Source organism: Pteropus medius, unplaced genomic scaffold, assembly GCF_902729225.1.
Source record: "Pteropus medius unplaced genomic scaffold, Ma_sr-lr_union100, whole genome shotgun sequence".
In the NCBI taxonomy this organism is placed as follows: Eukaryota; Metazoa; Chordata; class Mammalia; order Chiroptera; family Pteropodidae; genus Pteropus; species Pteropus medius.
The window spans coordinates 7,571,991-7,594,822 of NW_024342473.1; the positions used below are offsets into that span (position 1 = coordinate 7,571,991).

General features: G+C 38.6%; 1 protein-coding gene across 3 annotated transcripts in view; it reads left to right on the plus strand.

Annotated features, from left to right (window-relative positions):
• The first annotated feature begins 13,913 nt into the window (after positions 1–13,913).
• Positions 13,914–22,832, plus strand: part of FERMT2 (FERM domain containing kindlin 2) — a 60,795-nt gene continuing 51,876 nt past the window's right edge. For 2 of the 3 annotated variants that reach the window (XM_039865103.1, XM_039865105.1), the window contains exons 1-2: positions 13,932–14,074; positions 14,438–14,603. In XM_039865103.1, coding sequence (XP_039721037.1) covers positions 14,447–14,603 — 157 coding nt within the window. In that variant the 5' untranslated portion in view covers positions 13,932–14,074; positions 14,438–14,446. Of the gene's footprint in view, positions 14,075–14,437; positions 14,604–22,832 lie in introns of all 3 variants that reach the window. The other variant, XM_039865104.1, reaches the window with a different exon arrangement.

Below are 22,832 nucleotides of genomic sequence, written 5' to 3' on the forward strand. Positions count from 1 at the left end.
CTTCTTTTCTACTCCCATTCACACATAGATCATAGATCCTCTGGATTTGACTCCAGTTGGTCTATCCACATCCAGTTTGGTCTCCTACTATCCTTTTTCCACAGAACAGCCAAAGGGATAATTCAAAATGCAAAGGTCTCCAATGCCATCTCTGCTGCTCTTAGTATAAATGTGGTCCCTGCCTACCTATATCAGCCCTCATTAGGTCTATATTTCCCCTCATTCTCTCCATTCAGCCCCCAGCCTTCTTTCAAGCTCTCATATCACATACCCTGTCCCTACCCCCTGCCCCCATCATAGGGCCCTTCTCCTCCAGCCTGGAAATCTTTACCATTCTGCTTGGAGTTCACTCTGATTCATGCTTCAGATCTTGACTGTCTCTTCTCCAGCACCACAAAAAATATTCGTTAAATAATTTGAGGGTTTGAAGGGGAGGCTCTTAAGTAAGACTTCTATTTTCCCTGCCCAAGTTTAGAGCCAGTCGCGAGATAAGATGTGGAGGAAACAATCAGATGGAAATCAAAATATCAGTTTTATGATCAATAGAGTTGTTGAAAAATAAGCTTAGGTGTGCAGCAACATTGATATCTCCAGTACGGAACCCCAAATGGGACAGTCTCATTTGCCTAGTCTCCGCTGCATTGGAAAACTTCACACCCATGCCCATGGGGCAAGCCCCTCACAGAACTCACCTCCTAAAGGAAGAACAGAATATGTGTTCAAGAAAGAAGAGGAGAAAGGAGCTGGGCCGCACCCCCACCCCCACCCTCAAGAGCCTTTCCCAGACTCACCAGCCAGGTAACCCTCTCTACCTCCATGGGACAGAATAAGAGGTGCAGGGAAGCCAAGCGTTTGGGGAAAATCCTTCCTCATAGAAACCAGAGGAATAGATAAGAAGCAATATACGCCTAACGAGTCAATAAGTGGTTGAATATTTGGCTGAATAAATGAGTGAATGAACTGGACATCTCCTAAGTGTCAGGCACAGAGCTAAGTATTGGGGATACAAAGTGAAAAAGAAGATCTAACATTTATCAATACTACATGCTTAGGTCTCTTTTAAGTGCTTTGTTTATATTAGTTTATTTAACATATTAAGTATATTAATATTATATATTAATGTTTTATTTATTAATATAATGTATTTTTATTTTAATGTAATTTAATATATTTATTATATAATAGATTTATTATAATATATTTTATAATTATATAATATTATATAAACATAAGTTAACCTTTATTAATATTTGTAATGTACTGATGTATTTAATCCCCAGAGAACTCTATTATTCCCCCAACCTCATCTTTCTGTTCCATAGGAGGAAGCCTGATTGATGTGAACTGTAAGCACTGGTCAAGTTCTCCTCTTCTTTACATCAATCATTCCCTCTGACTGGGCTGAGCTTTGTTCTGATCGCCCAGGGCTTCTGCCATGCCAGTCATTAAATATTTTAAATATCACCCTTGAATTAATACAGCTGTAATAAGGTTATTTTTATTTTTGTCATCAAGTCAAATCACAGCATGCTAGGGTTCAGAGTTGTTAGTTCCTTAAAAAACAAGAATGAACTTATTTAAAGTGCCTAAAATAGTCAAATTCATAGAGACAGAAAGTAACATGGTGGGTTCCAGGGACTAGGATTGGAGGGAATGGTAAATTAGTGTTTGACAGCTACAGAGTTTCAGTTTGGGAGAATAAAAATGTTCTGGAGATGGATAGTGGTGATGGTTGCACAACAACATGGATGTATTTAATGTTACAAAACTATAGACTTAAAAATGGTTAAAATGGTGAATTTTATATTATGTATATTTTACCATGAAAAGTTGGTATGAAAAAGTCAACTTAAAAAAACAAAACTACAAGTAGAAAATAATTTCATATAGATAATAAAAGTATAGAAAAACGACAGGTGTTCAGAAAAACAATAAAAACGAATGGTTACGGGTATTCATGTCTTTGAAGAGACTAAAGACATAGGTTACTTACTGAGAAATTGTTGGTATACTAATACCATATTTGAAATTTTTAACTTTCCACAGAGAGGATATACTTAATCTCCAGGAGAACAAGATGAAATTTAAAATTTGGGTTGATTACTGGAAACACTCCCTATCCGGGAAATAAATATTAAATTATGAAATGGTCTCCTCAGGGAAATTGTGAAAGTCATCATCCAAAATATTAAAAATTAAATTAGATAAAACATTAGATAGGCCTAATGTAGGAAATGATTCTGTTCTGGTTTTGGGGAGACAGACTGGAAGACTTGCTCAGGCTTTTCTATTATTTATTTTAAAGATTCTGCCAAAAAGCAAAACCCATATGCTCAGTTTCAGGAATAAGCTCTGAAATTGCTATTCAGAGTTCCTGAAGAAACAAGTGTTTTATTAGAGGTTAAAGGTACAGTTTGGGTTCTATTTTGATCATATTAATCTAGAGACCCAGGAATGCCCAGATCCTGCACCGCCAAACCTCCTTTATCCGCAGTTGGCCCAACCTCATGAAAAGAAGGAGCCAAATGCAAAGCAAAGTTCTACTTCAGTCAGAGCTGAGTAAGCACTTCATACTTTCACAAAGAGGGAGGAGGTCTCTGGCTGGACTGGAGAATGTGTCTTCTGCTTAAGGTCGAGGTGATGTCTCATTTTTTCCCCACCAAACAAAAGGGGCCCAAGTTTGTGGAAGCCACATGGAATGAAGGAGAGAAAGGTGTTGAGCCTGTCCCAATTGTGGTAAACCTACTGCCAAAAAAAAAAATGCTGTATATAAGTGCAAGTTTTAACATATAGTACCTTGCTATTAACAAAACTGTCCCAACTAATAGCTCTGAACAACAAAATTAACAACACCTCTCTTGGGCCATGCTGGCGACAGAGATGGGCAAAAATTTACAGTTGTTGGGAGATGGGAGAAATATCCTCTTCCCCATTATCTCAAAAAATATTTGATGAAGGCTTATTAAATCTCAGATGCAAATTATTTAATATGTATTCATACGTTTGCCTCCTTTAGAAGTAAGAAGGCTAATGGAAATCTGCAAAGAAAAGCCTTTATAGGCTTTGAGGATGGATGTCAAGGAATTTTGTGGTTTGAAAATAAAAAGTCCTATTACAAAAGGCATCTTGTCTATAATTAGAATAGAAAGACAAATGTTTTGGTTGAAAAGGAAATACTTTAAAAGATAAACTCAGACAAAAATTAAGAAAGAGTAGGACTATTACATGGAGTATTCCATTGTCCTGAAGAAGCAATGAAAAGACTGAATTTTACAAAAGGAAAGAGAAGAGTAGGAGGAATACAAGAGAAAAATATGTTGAAATGTAAAAGACAAAAACCTGAGAATTTCTCAGATAGTCCTTCGAGTTATGAATGAAAGGGTACCATCTATTCGTTTTCATTCATTCAATGAACATGTATTGATGTCTATTTTTGTACCAGGCACAGGTAAGTGTTGAAGATAAAACGAAGGCAGAATAGATGCAGTTCCTTCAAGGTGGGGATGGCATATATTAACCAAAGAATTACACACATATCTAATTATAAACTGTGAAAAGTGCTGTGATGCAAAAGAAGAGGGTGAAAAAAGAGCATGTAACAGAGTAAAGTGATCTAGTTGGAGGGTGAGGGAAAAAGCTTCCTTTACATAGGGTACTTGCATTGTGTATCTCGGTCTGACCTGAAGACGAAACGCTAAGACAAGAATTTGGGCACAGGTGACTTACTTCAGAATTGATTCCAGGCAGCTGTGTGAATAGTAGGGCAGTGAGACGGAAAGGAAGGAAAACCATTAATAAGCAAGTGACCACTGTTGTAAGTGGGGCTTGGTCCTGCTGGGGACTCTCTGAGAGACTTTGTGGAACACCCCTAGAATGTCTCACTAAGGGATATGAGGTTGGGATATTTATGCACCAACTCCCATCCCTCATTTGTTCAGGGTCACTCCAGGGGTGTTAAAGTCTCAGCTCTTGCAACTTCTCCTTCAGCCAGAGGTACATAGAAAGCTTGGACACAATAAGTCAGTGGTTCTCAAATTACCAGAATCACCTAGAGAACTTGATAAAACACAGATTGCAGGATCCCCACCCCAGAGTTTCTAATTCAGTAGATCTGGAATGGAGATGAAGAATGTTCTTCTGACGAATTTCCAGGTGATGTTGATGCTGCCGGTTCAGGGATAACACTTGGAGAACCACAGCTCTAGACTAGATATGGGGCAGGGCATCAACAGTATCTGCCACATGCTAATATTTAAAAGATAATGGTCATTACGTAGACAAAGAGTTAGAGGAGAACTGTCTAGGTAGAGGAAACCACCTACAAAGACCCTGAGGCTGGAGGGAGTCTGTGCAGTAAGAGAAACTGAAAGGTAGTGCCAAAACAGAGAGAGAGAATTGAACAAGATGAGACTGGCAAAGTGTGCAGAATCAGGTCAGTCAGGGCCTTGGGGGCATGGTCTGGAGAGCTACGTTTCATTCTCCCATTTATTCCACAACTATTTATTAAGCGCTTGCCGTGCGCCAGGCACTGTGCTAGGTGCTAGGGATTATGGCTATGAACAAGGCAGATGAGAGCAGGTTGCTACAGGGACCTCCATTCACACGAACTACAACATGAATGGTGTCCATGGACTGTGCACCAAGATGCAATTGGAAGTTCCCTCTTTTCAAGGAGCTTACATTCTAATGGCAGAGGGGAAGGCTAGGTGTGATAGAGAAAAATAAGCAAAGAAATAAAGATGATTTCAAAGTTTTGGTTAAGGTTTATGAAAGAAAAAAAAGCAGATGAGAAAATAGAAAGTAACTGGGGGCTAGAGGGGAAAGCTATTATAAAACTGCGTGGCCGGAAAAGCTTTTCTGAGGAGATGACGCTGGAGCTGAGAAAGATAGTCATGGGAAGAGCCAGGGAAAAGGTGGGGAGCAGGCTAATGGCCAAGTGCTGAGACAGAAAAGTGAGGAGGTCTGAATGACTGAAGACAGTAAGTAGGAGGACATGGGGATAGGGTGGACCAGATCCTGTGAGGCCGTTTTGAGCCATGGTAAAGAGTTTGGATTTTATTCTAAGCATAATGGAGAGCTGTTGATGTTTCTAAGAGAAGAGTAAATGTTGTGATTTGCATAATTAAAGGATCACTCTAGCTACTGTATAGGAAATGGACTGCAGAGGGAAAGAACAGAGACTACTTAGGAGGTTATTGAATAAATAATCCACATGAGAAGACAGTGGCTCGGACCAGGATGGTGACAGTTGGAGGCGTAGAGAAGTGAATCAACCTGGATCTATTTTAGAGGCAGACACTGTTAAATTAGTCATTGGAGAAGGGGTGGTAAAGATATGTTGGGAAATCAAGGCTGAGACCTAGATTTTAGGTTCAGCAAATGAATGAATGGTGGTGTCATTTACTGAGGTGGAAAAGGAACAGTGATTGAGGGAAGGTCGGTCTCACATCACCTTCCCTATTAGTTCAAAATGCTTATTACACATGAATCTGGGCTAGACATTTCGGAATCATCAGCACACAGTATTTTAAGTCTTGAGGTAGGAGAAGATCTGCTAGAGAGAGAATGCATAAGGAGAGGAAAAGAGGCCTCAGACAGGGTCCCATACCTACCATGTTGCATTTAGAAATCGGCTAGAGGAGAAGGAGCCAGCCAGGGAGACTGAAAAAGAAGACAAAGAGGTGGAAGAAAAACAAGCAGATAGCAATTTCTATACTCCAAGGGGAGCAAGCATTTAGGAAGAGTGCAGACAGCATCTAATGCTACTGAAAGCTTGAGTAAGGAGAGGCTGGAAAAGGCACCATATGTTTTGTAGCACAGATGTCATTAGTGATGTAAGAACAGCTTTGGTGGAGTGGTAGAAACAGAGACCAACTTGGGGTTGAGTTAAAAAGTAATTTAGATTTGAGGAAGTAGAGACGTTGCATACAAGTATTTCATTTGAGTGGTTTTGTGTTCGAGGGGACCATAGCAGTAAATGGGTAATGGAGGGATATATGTAATCAAGGGAGACCTTTTACTTTCTTTAAATGAGAGACTTCAAATGAGCGTCTCTTTATATGGTGATGAAGGTGATCTGGAAGCAAGGAGAGAATTGGATGAAGCAGAAAAAATTGTTGATGTAGGAACTGAATGAATACCACCAAGAGTGAAGTCCTAAAGTCTGTGCAGTAAGAGAAACTGAAAGATAGTGCCAAAATGAAGAATTTATCTTTAAAATGGTGCATGAATAGGATCCCAAAATGAAGAATTTATCTTTAAATTGGTGCAAGTACACTTTTTCCATTTCCTTACGAAGTTCTTAGTGAATTATTTACTGAATTTAGTTCCAGAGAGAAAAAGATTTGCAGTGACACCTCCCAGGCACCAGATGGTGATATTCAGCTGTGGTCAATTCTCTGTCACCTGAGCACCTTCTTAGGAGTGAGTAGATGAAAAGCACTTTTGTCCTTGCAAGTTGAACTGAGTTGGCCCTATGGCAATTGGAATTGTAAGTGACTTTCTGGTTTGGCTCTTTTAGTGGAACTGCAATTCCTGGTTTGGGAAGAATAGAGGGTTTATGCATTTAAAGAAGACATTGAGACACAAAGCACAAAGAGTAGGGATCATTTCTCAGAATGGGGATTGGGAGTCAGCAATTTACCTGCTACCAAAAACTGGAAGGAACCAGCTAGATAATAAATTACACTGAAAATCAGGGAGGTGGCTATTGTGTTCATTAACAGGGAAACACTTCCAGTGGAGGTACTGCTGCGTTATAGAGACTGTATGAAGGCAGCTGTGTGGATTGGCCTCTTGGCCTGCGGCCTTCCGGTGATTTATAAGGGGTGGCTGTACTGTCTCCAGATCAGCTGACTCCCAGTAGCATCTCTGGGCCAGGCAAGTTGGCATCTGTGCTGTCATCACTGATTTCCCTTTGTGGGACTTTGAATTCCTGCCCTAGATGTACTGAAATAATCTCTTAATCACATCCTTCCTTTTTCACATCCCGGCCCCAATCTGACCTCCTGGGAGGCTATCCTTCTGAGCAGCATAAACCCCACCCTCTCACTGGCCAATATTAACAGTATTTACTTAAATATGTTATATACCCATTTGCTATATCTTGCTGTGCCTTTCTGTTTTCATAAAATGGTTAGAGACTTCCAATAATCCAATCCTATCCTTTGCAAACTGGTGTGTATTTCTTCTGTCTTGGCAAGAACTGCTCCTATTTTCTTCCGCCTTACAGTTTCCATAGTCTTTATGCATGCTCAGGTCTCCTTTGTTTTGAAAAAGCATCTTTGCTCCTGCGACACCTTCAATTACCATGCAATTTCTTGCTTTCCTTTCCCTGAAAAACTTCTCTCTTTCTTCTTCAACTCTCTGAAACCTGTCTTCAGCTATAAAATTGCCCTCTGTAAGGTGAATAATGATTTTCATCAGTCTTTGTGTGCTTCAGTCATTATTTATTCTCCTGGACTTCTCTGCATCATTTGATACTGCTGACCACCCTTTCCTTCTTGAAATGATTCCTTCCTTCCCCTCTCCCTTTCTCCCTCCCTTCTTTCCTTTTTTTCTTCCTCCCTTTCTTCCTTGGCTTGCTTGACTCTGGACTAACCTGATTTTTTTCCCACCTCTTATTCTTTCTTCTTTGTTGCCTGAGATGATGACTCTTCTTCCTACTTTTGACTTTGGGGAGCAGTTACCCAAGGGTCAGTCTCATTTGGGAGGTTGAATCATCCATTAAGGTTTGCCTCTATGCTAATGATTTCTCTGTGTGATCCAATCCTCTCACAAGATTGCCAGGTTTTTTATCTAACTGCCCTCTAAATGTTTCCACTGGGACATATGGCTTTCACCCCAAGTTCAATATTTCTTTTTTAAAACACCTCATCTTTCCCTTGCTCCCTGAAATCAGCTCCTCTCAATTTCCATTTCCCAGTTCAGTAATGCCACTGCTCTTCTTGGTCACCCAAATGTTAAAACTTTGAAGCATTTATGACCTTCTTTTTTCAGACCTAGGTTTTAATACTAGTTCTTCTGCATACCAGTTGTGTGATTTAGGACAAGTTGTATAACCAGGTGACCAATTTGGCCATCAGTTAACTCGCACTAAATAAAGATAATAATAACAACTCAGGGGTGTTGTGAGGAACATTTAAAGTGCTCTGCACAGCACTTACAACCTCAAAAATGCTCAAAAGCTTCTGGTAATAATTCTTTTGAAATTCCCTCTATCTCCCACCCTTTTATTGCTTACCTTACAAGCCAAAGGCTTTTTCTTACACTTAAGTAGGAACAGTGTCCAAAACAACCTTCTAGATTCTAGTCCATAGCCCTTCCAATCCATCATGCATTTTTTATTGGATTAATCTCATTTGAATATTGCTTTCATGATATTACTACCATGCACCAACTTTTTAATTGCTCCTGTTTTCTATCTCAGAGTCTAAACCTCCGTCCTCTCTAGTCTCACCTCACTCTATGCTCACTCTTCCCTAGAGCCTCTCCTTGACATTTCTTCCTTCTCCCTGACTGATAAGTAGGCCATGCTCACTTCAGCTTGATGCTTTCCCACTCAACTCTTATCCATAAGCCTAACTCTGTCCACTCCTTCAGATGTACTTTATCTTTTTCATAAAATGTTCCATGACTTCATAGAAGACCTCCTTTCAGAGGCTAGATTATCATAGTCCTCAAAATGGATCCATACTTCACAATTTAGTCTTTAGATTAAGAAAGTTTTTCTCCCTTCTAATTTTTTAATTGTTTTTTTGAAACACTTGTATATGAATATTAATAACAACTGAAAGATGGAAACAACCCAAATGTCTTTCAAGTGATGAAAGACATTTGGGTTGTTTCCATCTTTTGGCTGTTATTAATATTCATATACAAGAATTTGCATGGACATATGTTTTCAATTCTCTTGAATATGTACCTAGGAGTAGAATTGCTGGGTTATATGGTAACTATGTTTCATGTTCTGGGGAACGACTAAATTGCTTTCCAAAATATCTGACCACTTTGCATTCCCACCAGCAATGTATGAATGTTGCAATTTCTCCACATCCTAGCCAAAATTTGCTTTGTCATCTTTTTTATTATATCATTCTAGTGGGTGTGAAGTGTTACCTCATTATGGTTTTGATTTGCTTTTCCCTGATGCCTAATGATGTTGAACATTTTATTATGGACTTATTGGCCATTTGCATGTCTTCTTTGGGGAACTGTCTATTCAGATCATTTGCCCATTTTTAATTAGATTATGTGTCTTCTTACTGTTGAGTTGTAATAACTCTATATATTCTACACATAAGTTCCTTAAAAGATATGTGATTTTCAATTATTTTTTTCCCATTCTGTGGGTGTTTTTTCACATTTTTGATGTTGTCCTTTGAAACATAGGCATTTTTAATTTTGATAAAATCCAATTTAGTTTTTTTGTTGCTTTTGCTTTGATGTCTTATCTAAGAAGCCCATTGCCTAATCCAAGATTACAAAGGTTTACTCCTATGTGAGAAATTTTATAGTTTAGCTCTTACATTTAGGTCTATGACCCATTTTGAGTTAATTTTTGTTTAAGGTAGGAGTCTAATTTCACTCTTTTTGCATGTGAGTATCCTTTCTGATGTTTTAAATAAAAGCTACTGCTTAGATAGATGTTCCTTAAGAGCTTGTTACATGTTATACATTTACATGTCTGTGTCAGTGCCCTACCTGCATTGTGCTAAGCACACAATTAGCTACCTTGTTTGTGTGAGTATGTGTATGAACATATCATATTTTTGTCAGGAGCAGAACATTTCACAAGGTGAAACGATACTCAAACTTAAATCAAAGGCAAAATATATTTTGAAGTATCACCCAGCATGATTTTCTACAAAAAACTTTCTATAGTCTAGAGCAGTTAAGCACAAGTAGTGCATTTCTTTCTCCTTGAAGTAGAGATGTTATTATATTTCAGAGCCTTTCTTTACTTAGTTTAGGTCTGTGTTGAAATGGCTTCTCTTAACAAGGTTTCTTTGTTTCTCAGTTTGCCAGTCCTTTTCTTATTTTTTTAGGCGCGGCACCCCTTGGTTGACCTCACAGATTGCAAGGACCTTGTCAGCTTACAAGCCCTTATTTTTTATTTTTTTACACCTATAGCACCTGGTCTTCCTAGGTGGTCTCCCATCCAAGTACTAACCAGGCCCGACCCCGCTTAGCTTCTATGAAGAGACAGGATGGGGCTTGTTCAGGGTGGCATCGCTGTAGACACCAGTCCTTTTCTTGCTGTCTACAATGACTGCCCACTTCTATCAAAAAAAGTGGCTTCTACAACCTTCCCTCTCACTCTGAGTTCACACCCTTTGCCCCTTGATTTCCTTAGTAGATTTATTATGTTCCAATTTTGGCAATCCTTGAGACAAAGGGGATTTTGCTCAGCTGATATTTAACAGGAATAATTCATTACATTGCATCATGCTGGCCTCACATGGCATTTTTTTTTAGATGTGCTGCCGAAGCAGGCACTCATGGCATTTTTTTAAGAGCATTTTTAACCACCCTTACACAATCATACTCATAAACTTATTTTCTCATATCCTCCAACCTTTTTTTCAAACCTAGTGGTTATATTCTATATTGACCTTTTAGAAATATAAAGCAAACTTTAGGCTCAGAGAAAAAGCTGAAGTCAACCTGCGGATTACGAAGGCCGACGGCTGCATTTGATGGCAGATCTGTGAGGTATCATTTGGTCTAAATCTAAGCCCAGTGCTTGGTACCTTATTTGGATATTGCTGCTTTCAATGCTTGAGCTGTTCTTCCAAACACTGGAGTTCTCGGCTACTTTTCAGTATGATGTAAGTACTACAAGTATTGCACTGTCTTAGAGCTGCTAGTGGGAGATTTCAGATAAGATTCCACATCTGAATATACTGAAAAAAATTCAGGTGGAAGTAAATATTTAAGAAATGCACTCGAAAGTCTCATTTTGATAAACTAGGAAAAAAAGTTTCAGAGATTCGAGTCTAACTCTTTAATCTTCAAAGCAACAGCATGAAATACTCAAAAAAAAAAAAGTAAAGAAAGGAAAAAAAAGCCTGACGACCAGCTGCACCCATCCTAATCTAATTTTTCCTCCAATAGTACTTAAGAAAGGAGAGGGTCACTGCCTTCCTGTGCTTTATACCACTCAAACATAAACTGCTGGTTTTCTAAAGCTAATAAAGTCTCTTATAAAGCTTTAATTATGCTATTTCAAATGTTAAGAAATGGGGCTGTTATTCACGATGTTAAATTGCCCCCAACCCCATTACTAAATGTAGGGAACATTCATACAAGTGGGCAGCAGTCAGTGTAGTACGCATTGCGGTGGGAGGTTCAAAAAGTAACTCACCGGAGAGTAAGAAAAGGGCTAGAATATGAAAACAGTATTAAAAGGGTTTCTGAGACATGACAATTGGCTTCAACAAACTTGTCTGAAGGAAAGAGAATATTCAGAAAGGACATGGATATTTTTGGTTCTATAAAGGCATGTTGTGAGAAGCCATAGTTATTTGGAGCTTACTGGAGCACTTGCAAAGGTCGTCAAGGTACAATTCTTAGCCTCATTCCAGGATCCATTTTAAAACTCTATCCCTCCACCTCCAGCCTTTTTCCCCCTTGTTTTATGCCACTGATAATGTATTTACTCTCATAGTTTATGCATCCTTATACAGTGTCATAAATCTTTTTGAGATAAGGTGTGGAAATAAACACGTAAAATTTTAAAACCATAATTTCTGCAATAATGAGATTTCTCCATGGGAAAGACCTACTGTTTCCTTGACATCTGTATTGATTTGGTAACGGCATGTTTTCCATTTTCTTTGTGCCAAGCTATTTGTAAATGTGTGGGCAATGCAAAGAATTGGAAGTCCCTGACCTCGAAGAACTCGTTTATTTGAGGATATTCAAAAACACACACAAGGAACCACCTGAAAACCCTGTCCAGGAGTCTGGTAGCCACTATATGTGTTTTGTCTATCGCTGTGAATGTAATGGCAAGCACAGAGAAATTGAGATCCTGAATGCAGATTCTGAATACCTAGCTTTGGAGTTTGTAGAAAATAAAGAAGAATAAAAGACAAAAGAAAAAAACGAAAACCTCCCATGATCTCAACACCCTGACAGCGTAACATTTTGATGTTTCCTTCCAGACTTTTTTTTCCCGAATATTTAAGGATAAGCTTGTGATTTTACAGCTGCATGCAGTTTTGTACTCTAATAAGCAAATCCCTATTTTATTAAAGACATTTTCTTATATATTTTAACACCATAGTTTACATAAACATTCTCTTCTCTCCGAACGTTCATATTGCTTCCAAGTGAAGCAATATTCCATGGGTAGAACTAATTGAAGAGTGGAGAGACTACAGACTTGGGGGCATCAATTTCTCCATGACGACTAGCTGAAAATACTGTAGTGGTTTTCCTTATATTTTGTGCCAAACCTCTGGCATCTGACTAAATTTCGCTGCTTTCCTTTCACTCCTTTATGGGTCCCACCCCTTTCTTGAGGCCTCTAACCTCCGTTTCCCAATTGCGTTGATGAAGGTTTATTTACCTGGTGGGTTCTTCTCGGGAGTGCTTGACACAGCTCAAGACTTTGAGACTTTTAAAACTAGGGTCTTTTATGGGACCTGAGATATCTTATCTGACTCTTCCTGCCCTTAAGTTTTTGAGCCATGCGTTTGCCAGCAAGGCAGTTAAGTTTCTCTGGCTCGTTGCTTTTGAACAGAGCCGGCTCCACAAAATTCAACAGTAAAGAGAGGAAGTGGAAGTAGAGTGAGAAGCTGGAGGACCATTCTCCATCACTAGTCAGTCTCAACAGGTAAGGTTTAGTTCTTCCCTGTACTTGATGGCACCAGTCCAGAGCTATTAAAATTCCTTCGAGGTGTGGCTGAGGGTGGAGTAAGAGGATGTACATCCATCTAAAAGGCTTAGTAGACTGTTAGATCTAAGTTGCACATAAAAATACAAATACGTAGAAAGAGCCAGAGAGTCTGGAGAAAGTTTCTGAGTAAAAAAAAAATAAAAATAAGAAATCGCTGGCCTGATTTTTCTCTTAAACAAGAGCATCGTGGGACGTATTTGACTCGCTTCTGGTTGGAGCTTCCGAACGGGTTAAGAGCGCGTGCAAACTCTGGGGAGTCCAGTAGGAGTTGCTGGTAGTGCCGGACATTGCTTGCAAAGCAATTTTTGCGGCTCGCCTCCCTCTGGGTTTTCTCATTCTTTTGTGGGATGTTCATGGGGCCGGCTTGGGCATTTACTTTTTAAAGTTTCTACGTCCCCAACCCCTCTCTCCAGCTCCCGGAGTGCGGTACCTCTCACCGCCCCCAGACTTTTGGACTCACTCCAGGCGTGGGGAGGGGCGGAGGGACTTTGTTTCCTGAAAACGACCTTGTCCTGGGAATTTCCTGTGGCCATTTCTCACGGTCAAGCCCCTTCCTCCAGATGGAAGCGCAGACACCCACGGCCGCAGGCCCGGCGAAGCCACAGACATGAGCGCGGAAGGGAGCGCCCAGCCGCCCACCCGCGCTCCCCTCGCTGCTCTCGCTCCCCCTCCTCAGGTCCCGCCGCAGAGAGCCCGGATGTTGGATTCAATCCCTACGTCGGGTCCTTCATTTCCATAAAAGGGCAGCGGCTCCGCGGGGCTGAGATTGCTGCTGCCGCCGCGGCGGGCGCCCCCGCCTCTCCCGCAGGGCTCCTGCCCCCGCGCGCCGCCCGCCCCGCCCCCGGCCCGAGAGTGCGCGGCCCCCAGCCCCGAGCGCGGCCGCGGGGGACGGTGGGGGAGGGGCGAGGCGGCCCGGCCCGCTCCGGGCGGCTCCGCGGCGCGGAGGAGGAGGAGGGAGCGGGCGCGCCCATCCCGAGCTGGACTCGGACTGAGGGGGCGGGGAGAGAGGGGTGGAGCACAGCAGGGGAGGCCAGGGGCCGCGACGACAGGACTCCATTAGGCGCTCCGGCCGGGAGGCTGTGCTTTGCCGGCTGAGCAGGGCCACTCGACGCCGCCGCCCCCGCGCCTGTTGCCGTGGGAGCCCCAGGTCGCGAGCGCGAGGACTGCGCGGTGAGGGGTCGGGACCTCGGCCAAGACCTGAGGGGGAGCGCGGGCGGCGTCTCCCGGGTCTGGGTGCGGCTAGCAGGCCGGCAGGTGAAGCCCGCCGCGGTCCGCTAGGCTGGGGCCGCGCGGGGCGGGTGGCGCCGTGGCCGCCGAGGGCCGCTGCGCGGCGGGAGCGCAGGGCGGCCGCCGGGAAGGGGCGCGGGGCGCAATCTTGCCCGCAGCCTTGTCCCGCCGCCGCTCTCTGGAGTTTGTGCGGAGACTCTCGGGTCCTCCACCGTCTCCCATTCCGCGGCCGACTGCGAATTCGGTGGGATTTGCCTGCCTTTGGGGGAGTGACGCTTACGAGAGCCATTTCCTCCGTGCTCGCAGGAAGGAGCCATGGCTCTGGACGGGATAAGGATGCCAGATGGCTGCTATGCGGATGGGACGTGGGAACTGAGCGTTCATGTGACGGACCTGAACCGCGATGTCACCCTAAGAGTGACCGGGGAGGTGCACATTGGAGGGGTGATGCTCAAGTTGGTGGAAAAACTGGGTGAGTAGCATCGCAGCCGCGTCAAAGTAACGACCTCTCCCAGACGGGGGGAGGGGGAAGACCTTCGACGGGGGGAAGGGTGGATTTTGGAAATGTTGGTTGGCATCTCACAAATATTTTTTTTTTAAATGTTAGATCTTTCAATATTTAAGCAAACCGATCTTTACATCTTGGCTTATTTCGTTACTCTGTAATTATTAATTATTATTATGTAGTGATTCCAGCCCCCCAGTTAATGAATTTAATTGCGTAGTTACCGGAGGAAACTTCTTAATTCTTCATATTTAGCGACTTCACATTAAAAGAAGTAAGAACAGTGCGCAAATGGATGTTGAGGGGCGTTATTACAGGGCTTGTGGTTATCAGTTACTTACTTCAGTTTACCTGAACGCTAGTGAGACGTTTGGTATTGAGGATGATGCAAAATCTATTTAAGAATAAACTACCAAAATGTGTGACTTCTGGCGCCAATATGAAAGTTCTGTAGCAGTACTACTGCGTGATGGAGAGTGTTAAAATAATGATCCAGTCATCCACTCTTACAAGGGGTGGGGCAGTGTTTGACTGTATAGTCTGTACTTTTTAAGTAAGCTATTTCGAGCGTTCAGTTTTATATTAATAACAAGCTAGTGAAAGAATTTTGTGTAATAAGCAGACATGAAACTAATTCGAGTTTGACAGTATTTGCTTGGGTACAAGTGTATACTGGATTGATTTAAAACTGATTTAATTTTAAATAATAGGGTATCCAACAATATGACATGTTGGAATATTTAGCAATACACATTTTGTGATGAATGAAACCATTTTCAGCTGGAAGATCTACTGAAATAATTCAGTAGATGATTTTATCACAAGAGAAGATTGTCTTTCTGAGCTATAAAGTGCTTTTTGTATGTAATGCAGTTCGATAAGGTGATAAGTCTGGCATTGTCTTTTAGGCTTTTTGTTTTAAACACTACATCCCTTCTTCAAACCACTCTAAAAAAGTAGAGAAGTGATATTTATCAGAAAACGTATTTCTTATCCCAAGGGATCGTTGTATACTTAACATATAAACTTATTGAAATAGTGCCCCTACGCAATTTGCAAAATAAGGCAGAATTCATTTAGGTGGACCTTCTTTGTATCCCTGCAGGAAGTTTAATTATCCACCGGCCTAAAAGAAGCTCCTTACAAGGTAGCCTTCTCCTCAGGACTGCATTGTTTGACTCTCGGAGACACAGCCCAGGAAGGAGAGTCTCCCTGGGTAGCCCTTTGAAAATGAGATTTTGCTGTATTGTTTATCCAATTACCTGGTGACTAACGTTTTTCTTATCTGATTTGAATAAGTTAGTCAGTGTTTGCAAAATATTTGTGAACCTTTTTTGTCCAGCAATAATAGCATGGGATTATTTAAGGAAGAAAATATCAAATGTAATTGTTTATATTTCTTTTGTTTACAAAGGAGACAAGCATATCAGAGATTGCTTTATATATGATAAGTGGACCTTAATAACATCACTGGTTTCAACAAAGATATTTCTTATTGTGAAGGTGATTGAGACAACCTGTAGTTCTTGAAAGCCAGCCTTTAATGAATAAATAATGACATTGTATTGCATTGGTTAGAAGTATTACAGAATCACAGGCATAAATAGAAAATAGAGAATAACCTATTTGCAGAGAGAACTAATGTTAATTTTAAGTGACTACAATCTTAATCTTTTAATGTTCAGGCATTTTTAATTTTTTTATGTAGTGAAAAGAAGTCCAACATGGTAGGAAATGCTGTGTACAGGGAAACGTTATATCTTTCTTGAACTGAACCAGTGCTGATCCTCTTATATTTGACTTACAAATAGATGTTTTTCAACATAATACTGACTTTCCTGTTTGGTAAAAGGATAGCTGAATGATTATTTGCTCCTAGTTTTAGGATTAGATATTTTGAATGGTAAGCTATGTTGTTACCTATGGGCAAGTAAATAAAGGAGAAATTCAGTAGTGCATTATTTAAAACTTAGAAATCATGCTAGTCAAAACTAGAAAAGAACTTTATAATTCTTCAGTTACCTAAAACTGGAGTGACTTGCCTTTTGAAGCCCTAAGTTGAGTCACTGAAGGTGTGTTAAAGGGCAGACTGAATGGCTACTTTTCAGCAATAGCTGAAGTAGATCAAAGCAGCTTGCAAAGTCTAGATGATAAGAGGTGGAGATTTTGGTGGAGATGAGATGTCACAGGGTTTCATGTCTCAAGACTGCAGAGCAGGGATGGACAATTAGCAGAACCAGCCTACTGTAGCCTTGTAACAGTAGTTATAGTACCTCAGAACAGGTGGTACCACAGCATTCACCTACAGCTTCAAACTCCAGATGCTTGTTGATAACCCTTGTTGTTCTCAGAGTGTGTACAAATACCAAAAGCATCATGTTTTAAGGCTATTTTCTCACAGATAGATTCTGTGATGACTCCTTGCCTTAACATTGTATTAAAATTTTGTATATATGTGCACACGTGGAATTTTCTGGGAAGAGGCTTCTTAGCTTTCATTAGATTCTCAAAGAGGCCTACTATCCAAACAAAGGTTATGACACAACTCTATGGATTGGCCCTTTAAGGTCAGCCTTATTGTGAGGATACAGTGTTCATCCCAGACTTAGGCAGTTTAATTAAGCAAGCTGAAAAGTAAATACTGTTTCCTTAGTATGTGTCAGCAACATCTTTGTGTCTAGTTAGAATTTTATGAAGAACTTCTTCACTTTAGTTAAGATCATTAAACCATGGTTCTTAGATTTATGACATTAATTCAAAGATCTGAAAAGTCTCTTTTAAATCTTAGTGTAAAACACATTTATTATTCTGCATTAATCTTTTAAAAGAAAACACGAAGAAGTGGGCTTTAGGGGATTAGAGCATGATGTGACAGAAATTTTTGCATCTGTGATTTAGTCTAGGCTGGTACTAGACAAAAAATCTCAACATTGATCCCCTCAGTGTTTATACCTCATTCTGAAAATGAAAAATTGTTATTTCTATTTTTAACTTTTTGGAAATACAGATAGAAATTTTTAAATAGAATTTTAAAAATTTATTGCACTTTTTGTTAAAAACAATTTCAAACCTGTGTAGTGTTTTTTATTTTAAAGAAAAGGGTTAAAATATGAAACGTCAGGGATAAAGATTATTAAACTATGAAAAAATAGAATTATGTATTCAAAAATAAATTTTGTAAAGAAAATGCCCAATTTTATGGAATTCCCTGCATCTCTGGAAATCATTGAGAAATATTAAAACTTTTCTCCATTGAATTTAGAACTTAGGGTTGAGGATTCTAAATACCAAACATGTTTTGTTTTACTGCATTTTAGTATCACTTTATAAAAATTGTCTTTTTAAAACTTCTGCGTACAATTTCTACCTTTCTATAAAAGTTCATTTTAGTTGAAGAGTTAGAAATTTATTGTAACGTGGAACCCACTGAAAGGAAATCTCTGGCCAACTTTGAGCTTGGAGGGAAAAATAGACTATATGATTTCTAAGTTCCTTCTAGCTCTGATTATGAGTAGGAAGAATGTAGAAATTGGCTTAGATCAGGTTAAATAATAACCCACAGGGAAAAATACAAGCTGGGGGACTCAGGAGTAACTAAAAAGAAATGTATGGAGTTGATTTAGAAAATTTGAGGAATATGTTTTTGCATGTAGCCTTTAGAATGTTGTCCTTGCTTTAAAGTGTGTACTTGCCCATAGTAGTGAAATAGAGTACATTGATGTTGGAACTGCATTACAATAGAGTTAGGCTGTGAAGTTAGCACATAGAACCAAAAAAGAGGAATGTTTTTGTCAAAATTACCCTTAAAAATTCCTTAAAGTGATCACGAAGTATGATACACATTCATTCTATCTCACAGAAGTGCAAAGTAGCTAGTTTTTCTTCAGAAACTGCAACAATAACTTTATTTGAGCACCAGATGAAGAAGTTGGTTTACATTAGGGGCTTTGTTACACAAAAATACTTGAAATACTACGATTAGAGCTTGACAAGATGCACAGGTAACTGGACAGCTCCCTTCTTATGCTTGTGCTCCTTGGGGAAGGCATGATTATGTAGTGGAATGGTGTCCATGCCATTGAAATCCTCAGTTTTTTCCACTGAGGGCATGCGATTAAATTCATGGAGATAAAATATCTACATGAAACAACCTCATTGTATTCATGAGATGCATGAAGATTTTTTTTAGATCTTGGAGTGGGGTGAAAGAAACATTTAATGGTAAAATCACATATGTTAAAGTGAACTGAATTTTAGTTAAATACATAGCTTTCGATAGCAAGTTTACTCAGTGTTGAGAATACTGTTAATGATCCATAGGAATTGGACACTGAATTTTATCTGTTAGCAAATTTTAAGGTCCTTAAAAACAAGGGACAGTATGTATATTTTACTAAAATTCTTATAGCACCTAATAGAGTGTGAGCCATTCTTTGGATGATGTATCATGTGTTGTTTGCTGCCATGTTTTATACTTTATTTTTTAAAAGTCAGCAAATACTGTTCGATTCCAACTAGAGTTAACTTGTTTACAGAGGCACTAAAAAATTTATGTTTGTTTATTCAATTTCTTACAAAAGATGTTGCTGGAAATATCTAATAGCTATTGTAAAAAATTGAAAGAATTTAAAGTTTCACCTTTTATCTTTAACTCTTTATTTTTTGAAACTTCTAAGTTCAAGAATAATAACAATGAACACTGTATAATCTTCACGTAGCTCACCAGTTCACATTTTGCCATTCGATTTCTCTGTGTACACATACACACACGCTTTTTTGAACCATTTAAGTTGCAGACATCACATCCCTTTATCCTTTCATACCTAGATACTTAAAATTAAGTATCACCTTAGAACAAAGACTTTCTCAATATGTTACAGTATAATTATCAAATTCGGGAAATCTAACATTGATTCAGTACTATTGTCTACTATGCATCCATATTCAAATTTGCCAGTTCTAGTAATGGTCTTTGTTTTTTCCATTCAGGATCTCATTCCTCATTTAGTTGTCATGAAATTGGCCTCTTAGTCTCCTTTAATATACAGGATGGCTACCAAGTTTGGAAACACAGGAGAATATATAATAAATGGTTTATTAAAATTACATTAAAATACCTGTTAAGTAGTAAATAGTGCCTGTTTCCAGACTTTGTAATCACCCTATAGAATAGTTCTTTAGCCTTTGTCTTTCAAGACATTGTTTTACCTTTTTTAAATTAGATTCTTTATCAGTGCAAACTTCACTTCAGTGATATTTTTATAGGTTCTTTGTCTTTAAAGTTCACTTTTTATTTCAGCTTACTATTAGATAAGTTATTAATAATATTTTTAGATATGATTCAGTATTAGATTTCCCATGTCAGCTACCTCCAGACTGTAGTAGATGCTTAATGGATTACACAGAATAGTAAGAAACATCATCTGGCCTTGCCACTTACTGGTGTGCTCTTTGGACAACTAATCCAACCTTCTGAGTGAGTTTTGACATCTGTAAAATGGATTAAAAAAAAAAAGTCATAGGATTTGATGAGAATTAGAAAAGTTAATACATGTGGAAATATGTTTTATAAACTAATGCTATACAAATGAGAGTGGCTGTTTTCTCAGTAGTATTGAAAGTGTGAGTATACTGAACTGAAAAAAAAAGGAAAGTTACAATGTAATTTAGGCTATTTAATGTTAATAGGTTCCAGCTTTAATGGTGGGGAATTGTACCCCTTAGAAGGAGCTTATTAGTTAGGGACTGCTTTGTGTTCTCACTCCCTAAACAAGAAAAATAGCTATCATTCCATCCTTCTCACTTCTAAACACACACCTGCTTCTGTAATGTAGCAAAGAGCTATTTAACTATTGTTTTCATGAGATTTCTAAAATGGAATGGACCAGTAAGTAGATGATGGTATTTTGGAGATTTGAAAAATGTATAACTATGAAGGCTTCAGTAGTAAAGTAATCCTTAATACATTTTATAAGAACAGTGGTTTTTATTCAGTTATAACAAAGAAATGATTTAAAATAGTTTCCTGGCACATGAAAACATTGGGTGCATTTAGAAACTAATGAAAGTGGTTTCAGGAAAAAAAAAAACTGACATGCAGTATATTTATTTAAATAATTTACTGAAATAAAAATTATAATGACTGCTTTACAAAATGGCATATCTACCCAGTGTGAGATAAACAAATATTCTAAAAGAATATTTTAAAATAATTTTTAAAAATTGAGTTGTGGCATTTTATACTTGGATTTGTGATTACAAATTTATATCTATTATAATCCATTTGTAACAAATTTTCATAATTACTGCATTTTTTGTTTTATCATAATGTCAAGCTCACTGAGGCATAATTTACGTGGGGCAAAATTTGTCCTTTTTTCTGCTGAGTTTTGACCAATGCATACAGTGTTGTAAAACTATAGCAATCAAGATAATTTTTCCAGCACCAAAAGGTTTCCTTGTTCTTTTATAATCAGCCCATCCCCTCAATCCTACCTCCTGAAAACTACTGATAGTTTGCCTTTTCAACAATGTTCTGTAAATGGAACCATACAGTATATACCTTTGAGTATAGTTTCTTTGACTTAGCAAAATATATTTTATTTTATTAAAACATTTTTTAGCATAATACATTTTAGATTCATTTGTGCGTGTCAGTACTCTCTGCTGAGTACTAGTCCATTATATGGCTGAGTATCATAGTTATCCATTCACCAGTTGAAGGGCATTTGTGTTGTTTCCAGTTTTTAGAGATTATGAATAGGGCTGCTGTAAACTTTTGAATGAACACGTATTTTCATTTCTCTTGGATAACTACCTAGAAGTTGGAGTGCTGGGTAGTATCCTAAGTATATGCTTAATTTTATAAGAAACTGCTAAACTTTTCCAGAGTGGCCAAATATTTCGTGTGCCCATCAGCACTGAATAAGAATTAAAAAAAAAAAAAAAAAAGGATGTGAGAATCCCAGTTGCTCTGAGCCCTCTCCCAGCACTTGGTATTGTCAGGTGTTTTTGTTTTTATTTTTGTTTATTTTTAGCCAGTCTAGTAAGTATGTAGTGGTATCTCATTTTGATTTTAATTCACAGTTCTCTATTGATTAATGATGTTGGGGAGCTTTTGCCATGCTTATATGCCATCAGTATATCTACTTAGTGAAGTGTTTTCATATCTTTTGCCTTTTTTAAATTCTGTATTACTGAGTTTTAAGAGCTCTTTATATATTCTAGGTTCAGGTTCTTTTATCATAAATGTATTTTGCCATATTTCCTCCCAGTCTATGGCTTGTCTTTTCATTTTCTTAAAGTGTCATGTATAAGAAATCCGCTTAATCAAGGTCGCAAAGATTTTGTCTTATAAGTTGTGTAGCTTGTTTACTTTTATATATTAAAAGGACTGTGTAATATATAATAGTGATTATGTATCAAACAAAGTAATTGCATCATATAAATTTATAATGATGTGGTTACGATTTTAATTTGGTAGAATCTGTGGTATAAAATAACAGTCCCTTGATAACTGGTATGTCATCAATTACTAGAAAGCCTAGATTTTTAGAACTTCAGTCATAAAAATGGATTTGTAGTGAGGCATCTTTGAATTATCAAAGAAAAGTTTCAGAGATTAATGCTGTAGAATGTATTGAGTAAGTCTGGGTTCCAATCCTGGCTATACCACTTAATGGCTGTGTGATTTTTATTTTATTTTATTTTTAGGCAGGATCTTCAATATTCAGAAGCTCTTGTTTCTTTATCCGTTTGTACAGTATAGATCAATACAGAATAAACCTTCATTTGAATTTGTTCCCTTCACTTTGCAATGTATTAGAATTCTTTAAAATTGTTTTTTTCCAGTATAACTCTAAGATACCACTCTAAAACAATACTATTGTGGATAAAACTGTCATTGTATGAATCCTGGTCTACTTTCCTTCACTGAGACTATTATACTGTTTTATTCATAGTGACCTACCTGGAGTTATGTAGTAAAATGCTTTGAATTTTTTTCTTCTGGTATTCTTTCTCAATTTCAATTAATTCTGCTTTTCTTTGAATTAGTGTATATGAGAGAAGAAAATAAATAGTAAATGATTAAAATGTGAGGTTTACATTTGGATTTCCTTTTCTTTTATCGTTCAGTTTTCAGACTTGATTATTTACTATCTACTAGTAGAAAGTTATCCAGCTTCAGGATATCCA